At 50.4% G+C, this 8,905-nt stretch overlaps 1 protein-coding gene across 1 annotated transcript; it reads left to right on the forward strand.

Moving 5' to 3' along the window:
* On the forward strand, nucleotides 1,121-8,481 carry SRXN1 (sulfiredoxin 1). The gene is made up of 2 exons (XM_013968785.2): nucleotides 1,121-1,593; nucleotides 6,176-8,481. The coding sequence occupies exons 1-2, from the start codon at nucleotides 1,381-1,383 to the stop codon at nucleotides 6,377-6,379; spliced, it is 417 nt and encodes a 138-aa protein (XP_013824239.1). The 5' UTR covers nucleotides 1,121-1,380; the 3' UTR covers nucleotides 6,380-8,481.

An 8,905-nucleotide genomic window follows, 5' to 3' on the forward strand; every position in this document is an offset into this window, starting at 1 on the left:
GCCTGCCTCCCTCTGGCTCCAGAGCACACCGGGTGCTGAACCTGGGATCAAGGGAATAGAGAGCTTTAAACAGAAGAGAGTGGGGATAGCAGTCGGCATATTTGGACCTAAGTCATGGGCTTCCCTGATAGCTCAGCTGGTAAAAAATCCACCTGCAATGCAGGAGACCTGGGTTCTATCCCTGGGTTGGGAAGATTCCCTGGAGAAGGGAACAGCTACCCACTCCAGTATTCTGGCCTGGAGAATTCCATGGACTCTATAGTCCAGGGGGTTGCAAAGAGTCAGACATGACTGGGCGACTTTCACTTCACTTCACATCACCACCACCCCTTGCAGCCCAGGTGTCGTGATCTGTAAGCAGGTGTTCAGTGGCCTGAGACTCTGAGCTCAGCATTTCATTTCCAGGGCCCTACCTTGGACAAGTGCTTCAACAACCATGTCAACTTTCTCAAGGCACTGTGGGGATGAAAGCAGATAGCTATTGTGGAGGTTCAGGGCAGTGCCCACACACTGTCAGCACCCTTCCAAAAGGCTCCCTGGGACTTCCCTGGTGGTTCAGTGGCTAGGACTCCACGGGCACAATGCAAGGGGCCTGGTTAGCCCATTTCTGGTTGAGGAACTAAATTCCGCATGCTGCAACTAACACCCAAAGCAGTCAAATAAATGTATACAAAATGTTCCCTGGAACCCTGGTTCAGCCACTTACTAGGCCCATGACCTTGGGGGAAAACCACTTAAACCTCGATATGCCTCAGTTTCCTCATCTGTAAAATGGGAATAATAATCATACCTAGCTGGTAGGGTTGTTTGAGGTTTAAATAAGGTAATGTACATGCAAAGTGTTTAGAACAGTGCCTGACACAGCACCACATTCAGCAGATTCCTAGTACTAATCACCTCCGCGGCTATCACCACGAGCGCTCCAAGGGCTGGGCGGCCAAGCTCCGAGTTTTGCCGACTCACCCTCGCTGGGCACGTCCGGCCCCCTCTACCCTGTGCCCCCGCCATGGGCCTGAGTCACCCCGGAATGTGCGTCACCCGCGCCCCTCCCACTCCACGACCTGCAGACTCACCCTGAGTCAGCCTGCCCGGCCACTTCCACTCCCGGGACGCCGCGCGGCGGAGGGCAGGCGGCGAGGCGCCCCCCAGCGGAGGGCCGAAGCCCCGCGCGCGTCGGGCAGCCGGGGGCGGCGGGAGCAGAGCTCCCGCAGGGGCGCTCGCTGGTGGGCGGGACCACCCTGGGACCAGGGGAGGGAGACTTTCCGCGCTTCCCGGCTGCGCCCCCCTCCGCCCGCGCGGAATGGTACGGCCCGCCCGAGGTTAAAGCATGGGGGTGGAGGTGGCGCGTCCCGCGACGGCCCAAGCAGCGGCGACGGCGGAATGATGGGTCTCCGAGCGGGAGGAGCGCTGGGAAGAGCCGGGGCGGGCCGGGGGGCGCCCGAGGGACCTGGGCCGAGCGGCGGCGCGCAGGGCGGCAGCATCCACTCGGGCTGCATCACCGCCGTGCACAATGTGCCGCTGAGCGTGCTCATCCGGCCTCTGCCGTCTGTGCTGGACCAGGCCAAGGTGCAAAGCCTCGTGGACACGATCCGGGTGAGGCCCCGGGGAAGCCGGCTGCTGGGAAGGCTTCGGAGGAGGGAGGTCGTGCTGGACGCGAGAAGGGACTAGTTCAGTTTCAATCGGAATTCAGCCTTTGCTCTGTGACCTTGAGCAAGAGTTTGGGCCTCTCTGGGCCTCTATTTCGTCATGGAGCAAGGAGACTGGAGGAGGTCATTAAAATAACTGTCTCTGACTCCTATAAAGGCAGCACTTGATATGGGCTCCCCTGGTGGCTCCTGGTAAAGAATCTACCTTCAGTGCAGGAGACCTGGGTTCCATCCCTGGGCCGGGAAGACCCCCTGGAGCATGGCAACCCATTCCAGTATTCTTGCCTGGAGAATCTCATGGACAGGGGAGCCTGGCAGGCTGCACCCCATAGGGTCACTCAGAGTCTGACATGACTGAAGCAACTAAGCAGCAGCAGCTTTTTCATACCAACCCTGTAAGGTAGATACTACTATTGTTCCTCTTACAGACAAGGAAATGAGGCCCAAGAGGATCCAAGCAGCTTGTCCAAGGTCAGGCATTTTAGAAAGTGGCACAGCCTGGCCCCAGTGCCCAGCTGCATGGCCAGCACATAACCTGTGTGGTCACTTCTGGCTGTGGCAGTGGGACTGGGGGTGTCCTGTCTGCTGGGAGGACCTTGTTTGAACTGGAAATGGGAGAGAATGGGGTCAACCACATCTCAGAGAGAGAGCTCAGGAAGGTCGGGGTGATCCTGAAGGGAGGGGACATGAGTGTCAGATTAGGCCTGCGCAGCATCGTGTCCGCAGCCCCCAGACCCTCAGAAATGGCCCCAGGAGACCCCAAGGCCCCACCAAACCTCTCTACTGCTTGCGTGTTGTCTTTCAGTCCTAGAGTTTACACTGCTGCTTCCACTGTCTGGAACTGCTTCCCAGAGAGCTGCAGGGACTGGTCCCTCGCTTGGGTCAGGTACCTGCCTCCTGGCAGCCCTGGCTTCTCTAGGTCTCCCATTAACCTGAGTAGTTCGCCTTGGAAGCATAATTCAGGATAACGCCTGAGTTATGTTATCCGTGTGTTTGTTTGTGTTTTATTGTCTCCCCTCCCCATCTCATTTGAACTCCAAGGAGCTGGGATTTTGTCTGGTCATAGCATGAGCACAGTGCCTGGCTGTTTGTGATAAATCTGTCCAGGGATACTCTCTCCTACCCCTGGGCCTTTGCACAAGCTTTTCCCCGCTGCCAGAGACACTCTTTCATCTCTTCTTTACTGTTTCTAACTCCTTCTTGGTCTTCTGTCAGTGTTAGTGTCATCCTTGACAGCCCTTGTAGGGTTAGGGGCCTCCTGTGGGCCCCCAGCCACCTCCATACCTGTCAGCACATCTCTGATTCCGTACAACCAGGGTGTAATGGCCTCAGACACCTGTCTTCCACACCAGCACCATACCTTCTGGGAAACAAAAACCAGGCCTGGCTTTGTTTATGGCATGTGTTAGTTTTCTAGGGCTACTGTAACAAATTCCAGAAACTTAGTGACTTAAAACCAAGATTTTATTATTTTATAGTTCTATAGTTCAGAAGTCCAGAATGGGTCTCATGGGCTAAAATCAAGGTATCAGCAGGGCTGCATTTTTTTCTGGGGTCTCTGGGGGAGAATTCATATCCTTGTCTTTCCCAGCTTCTAGAGGCCGCCCACATTTTTGGCTCATGACCTCTTTCCTCCACCTTGGAAGCCAGCAACATTAGATCTCCTCTTGCTCCTCTCTGTTCCACATTTAAGGTCTCTGGTGATTACTTTTGGCCCATCTGAACAACCCAGGATAATATCCCCATCTCAAGATCTTTAACTTGATTCCATCTGGAAAGTTCCTATCCCTTGGGAGTAACATATTCACAGGTTCCGGAGATTAGGATGTGGACATCTTTGGGGGCTGTTATCCTGCCCACCCATCATCAGAGCCCTGACACCCAGCACAAGGCTTGCCTGGCACAACTGCCTCTCTTTGCTGCTGAACTGTCAGGCAGGCTGTGCTCCACACCTAACTTACATCAGCTTCCCAACTTCATCAACAGCCTATAGGGTATCTATTCCCATCTTACAGATAAGGAGCAATGCCCACTGGCAAGGCCCCTTGCTTACACCTCCCTCCCTACCCAATCACCTCCCTCTGCCCTCCAGCTGCTCTGTGGAGGAGCTGGGATTTAAATTCAGGTTTGCCTTGTGCAAGAGCCCCAGCTCATAACTGCTGGGCCTTACTGCTTAATAATAACTTCTGGGATAAATGGAAAAATGAATCCATCAATGCAGCCTAAGAAGAGACCGCTTTAGGGCCAGTGTGGGAGGCCTTCTAGCAACTCACTTAATTCCATCTCCCGCTACTCCATCCCACCCTGCCCCAGACTTTCCGTCTGTAGAGGTCCACCCACTCTCCATCTGGCTACTCAGGCCCTGAACAGGAAGTTAGCTTAGATTCTCTTCTTCCTCTTCTCACATTCACCCCTCCCCTGGGATCTGCCCCCTGAACATGTCGCAGACCTGCCCACCTCTCCCTGTCCTCTCAACGCCCTCACCTAGGAAAGCCTCTTCTGCTGCATACCTGCTGGGGACTCGCCTCTGTCCTCCCTGCTTTTGTCTTTGTCCACCTCACCAAGGCTGCTTTCTCATCACACCTTTCTAGAATGTCCCTCATATCATGTCACTCTCTCCTGTTTAAAACACTCTAGGACCTAAGAGGTATAAACTTCCATTTATAAAATAAATGAGTTGTGTATGAAATGTGCAGTGTGGGGAAGATAGTCAAAAACTACGTAATATCTTTGTATGTTGACGAATGGTAACTGGACTCAATCATGGTGATCATTTTGAAATGTATCAGTTCAGTTCAGTTGCTCAGTCGTGTCCAACTCTTTGCGACCCCATGAATTGCAGCACGCCAGGCCTCCCTGTCCATCACCAACTCCCGGAGTTCACTCAGACTCAAGTCCATCGAGTTAGTGATGCCATCCAGCCATCTCATCCTCTGTCGTCCCCTTCTCCTCCTGCCCCCGATCCCTCCCAGCATCAGAGTCTTTTCCAATGAGTCAGCTCTTCGCATGAGGTGGCCAGAGTACTAGAGTTTCAGCTTTAGCATCATTCCTTCCAACCAGAAACTAACATAGTGGTGTACATCAATTATACTTCAAAAACAAACAAACTCGTAGAAAAAGAGGCCAGATTTGTGATTACCAGAGGTAAGGGTGGGAGGGGAAGGGTAAAGAGAAGGAAAATTGTATGCAGTTGGTCACAAGGCACTAACTTCTATTATAAGATAAGTAAGTACCAGGGATGTAAAGTACAACGTGATAAATATAATAAACACTGTTGTGCATTATATATGAAAGTTGTTTAGAGAGTAAGTCCTAAGAGCTTTCATCACAAGGAGGCTTCCCTGGTGGCTCAGATGGTAAAGAATCTGCCTGCAATGCAGGAGGCCTGAGTTCAATCCCTTGGTTGGGAAGATCCCCTGGAGAAGGGAATGGTAACCCAGTATTCTTGCCTGGAGAATTCCATGGACAGAGGAGCCTGGCGGGCTGCAGTCCATGGAGTTGCAAACAGAGAGACTAATACAACTGAGAGACTAACACTTTAGTCACAAGGGAAAAAAGTTTATTTCCTTAATTTTGTGCGTATTATGAGATGATGGATGTTCACTGAACTTATTATAGTCATCATTTCATGATGCTTTAAGTCAAATCATTATATTTATACAGTTAGCTTATACAGTGCTGTACATCAGTTGTATCTCAATAAAACCTTTCTGGCCTCTTCTGTTCCACAGAGCCCTGTCTCTTCTGGTTACGCTGGCCTCTTTGCCATGCCTGCAATACAGTGAGCTTGTTCTGGCCTCAGGCATTTTGCATTTGCTGTTCCCTCTGCCTGGAATGCCCTTCCCACGGGTAATACACACTGTGCATTACTGAGCCGATTCCATGTGCTAAGTGTTGTTTGAAGCACTGTATATCTGTTAACTCATTAAACCCAACAGTTCTATGAGGTGGTTGTGTCATCTTCATCCCCATCTGGGGCAACTGAGGCACAAATATGAATTGCCAAAGGTCACAGAGCAATTAAGTAGCGGAGCTGAGATTTGAACTTGGCAGTCAGGCTCTTTCTTTAAAGATTCCACCTCTCTGTCTTCCCCAGGGGAGTTCTCTGTGTTCAGGTCTCTGCTTCATTGTCACCCCCATCGTTGTCATGACAACCTGTGTTATTGTCTTCATAGCATTTATCACTCTAGCAGCCATGTGCCCCATGATGGCAGGGGCTGTGTCTGTACCTTATTCCCAGAGTCTAGAACAGTGCCAGGTAATATATACGTGGTGTGATAAACGGTTAACAACCTGGGGGTGGGAAGAAGCCCTGATTTGTAGTATCTGCCAATTGGTGTAAATACTCTTACCATGACTGATTTTCATGCTACCAAGGTCAACGAGCTCACAAAACTGACCCTATAACTGTTGCCTTTCACAAACCAGAGTGAGCACCCGGAGGAGTTCAGCCCAGGTTAACAAAGTCTGCTTTGCAAACTGTCCAACACGGTGCCACACTCATTCACCCTGTGTCCTCTTGTCTCCAGGAGAATCCAGACAGCGTTCCCCCGATCGACGTCCTCTGGATCAAAGGGGCCCAGGGCGGTGACTACTTCTACTCCTTTGGGGGCTGCCACCGGTATGCAGCCTACCAGCAGCTGCAGCGAGAGACCATCCCCGCCAAGCTTGTCCAATCCACCCTCTCAGACCTAAGGGTGTACCTGGGCGCTTCCACACCAGACTTGCAGTAGCAGCCTCTTTGACACTTGCCACCACTAGCAGGAACCTGGAAGACACCTGGCCTCCAGTGGACTAGCCCACACAAAGGTGTAGCAGAAGTGCATTCTGTTTGTGCATGGCAGGTGGGTCTGGCTTGAAACACCCTCTTAGCTAGCTGCAAGACCTTGGACTCATGACTGAACAGTGTGGGAGCCCCACTTCCCACCTTGGGGAAAATGGGGTCCTATGTTTGCTCTTGAGGGATTATTGAGAGCTGAAATAAGAAAGGAGATGGATTTGGAGAGTCATATGCTACTGGCTCCAGATTCCCAAGGACAAAGATCCTTTTGCATTTCAGTCCTTGTATTATATCATGTGAAGTCATTCATCTGCAAGTGAAGGAAAACCTAGGTTACAGTGACTTAAACAAAGTGAAGTTTGCTTTTCCACATAGCGTGAATTCTGAAGACAGCTGGCTAATGGTACTGGTTAAACCACTCAGCAATGTTAGGGCACACGTCTCTGGTCCTTTCAGCCTTTTCCTCATTGCTTGTCACTTCACAGTCACAAGATGGCTGCTGTACCTCCAGCAATCATGGCTATGTCCAAGGAAGAAGGGAGTCAGGGAGGAGAAAGGGCCCAGCCAGCTGGATCCATCAGCTTCTATCAAAAATTCAGGACTTTTCCAGAGGCCTGTTTCCTGCTCTCTTCCCCTGTATATTTCTATAGATCTCCTTGGCGCAAACCAGGTACAGTAGCCACCCCAACTCAAAGAAAGCTAAGACAGCAGGAACACAGTTATCACAGTTGAGTAGATCAATCATATCCCATCTCCTAGAACTCACACAGCCTCCTAAAAAATATTGGAATCCCATTGCCAAGAGAGAAATGAGAAATTGTGTATCAGTTAGCCTTTGCTGAGAAACAAACAATTCCCAAACTTGGCAGCTAAAAACAAGTTGTTTATTTGTCTACAATTCTGTGGGTTAGCAGTTTGGGCTGGACTCATCTGGGCAGTTCTACTGATCTTGCCTGAGGTCACTCATGGGGTTGTATGCAAATCAACTGTCACCCAAAATGGCCTGCATGATCTCAAATAGCCTGACTCCCTTGTCTGGGCCGTAGATGGGCTGTTGGCTGAGTGACGTGGTTCTCCTCCAGGTGGCCACTCCACCAGTTAGTTCAGGCTTATTCTCACGATGGCATCAGGGCTGAGAGGAAGAGAGAGAGAGAGAGAGAAGTGGGACATGCATGGAGGGGGAGGAAGAGTGAGAAAGATGGAGAGAGAGGAGAAGCTGCAAGGGTTTTTTGAGTTCTAGGCCAGAACTGGTGTAGCATCACTTCTGCTAAGTCCTTTTGGTCACAGCACATCAAAAGTTTGGCTCATATTCAAGGGCTGGGGAAACAGACTATACCTCATGGAGAAACTACAAATGATTTGTGGCATTTTTTCTATCTATCATAAATGACTTTGGATAGCAAATAACAGTGTTTCTTTGTTTCTTTCTTGCATGGGGCCTGGCTCTGTCCAGGCTGAAGTCACTAAGACATTGTCCTGGCCCTGCAGAGGGGAAGAAGTGAGGGGCGGTGGATGGGTCTCTCCTAGCGCTGGGCCCACTCTGGGAGGGCCCTCAATATCTGTACTCTGGTAGGTTAGGGCGGGTAGGCCAGGTAGGACACTCCAAAGGAGCTTCTGAAATCCTATAGTCCTGCGGGGAAGGGAAGAGGCAGAGGAAGAGTGCAGAGTGAGGTGGACCTTACTCTTACTGCACTGCTGAGGTAACTCCATCACGTGGCATTTTCAAACTTCATTTTCTCCAGCTCAGTAAGGAAGACAACAGCTTTCCCACCCATTCTCTGTCCCAGGGATTGATGACTGAGGTGACCAATGGAATTTAAAAGGGATGTAGTCTTAAATGCAGTGTGATATCCTGGATTGGAACTTGGAACAACAGCAACAAAAGGACATTGATGGAAAAACTGGGAATCTGAAGAAGGTCTGGATTTTAGTTAATTTATACAAATGTTGATATTGGGATAGGCTGGGTGCGGAGTATATGGGAACTCTGTACTGTATTTACAGCTTTTCTGTTAATCAAAAATCACTTCCAAATAAAAGTTTATTTAATAAAAAGAGAGGTAATTACCTCAAACCAATGGTTCTGATTCACAAAATAGGTTTGCTGAATCACAGATGATCAGACTGCACCCCCAGAGTTGCTGATTCAGACGGTCTAGGGTGGAGCCTAAGATGCTTTTCCAACAAGTTCCCAGGTGATGTTGATGCTGCTGATCAGGGACCACAAGCTGAGAACCACTGATCTAGACTGTATTGCTTTTTCTCAAGTATGGTGACAGCCCTTCACCTCCAATGGAGAAGAAGGAATTGGGTCCCAGGAGATCCATGTTTTGGAACTAGCTTGTGTACCCACTCCATATGACACTGGACAAGCCCGTTCCTGGGGCTTGTTCCAAGTTGTCTAATGGACTGTCTACCCTGAGATTTGTAGTGGCAGTTGGGGGTGGGGCGGAGGGTAGCTAAGGACATACTTTATAGG

This window comes from Capra hircus, chromosome 13 (assembly GCF_001704415.2).
Source record: "Capra hircus breed San Clemente chromosome 13, ASM170441v1, whole genome shotgun sequence".
Lineage (NCBI taxonomy): Eukaryota > Metazoa > Chordata > Mammalia > Artiodactyla > Bovidae > Capra > Capra hircus.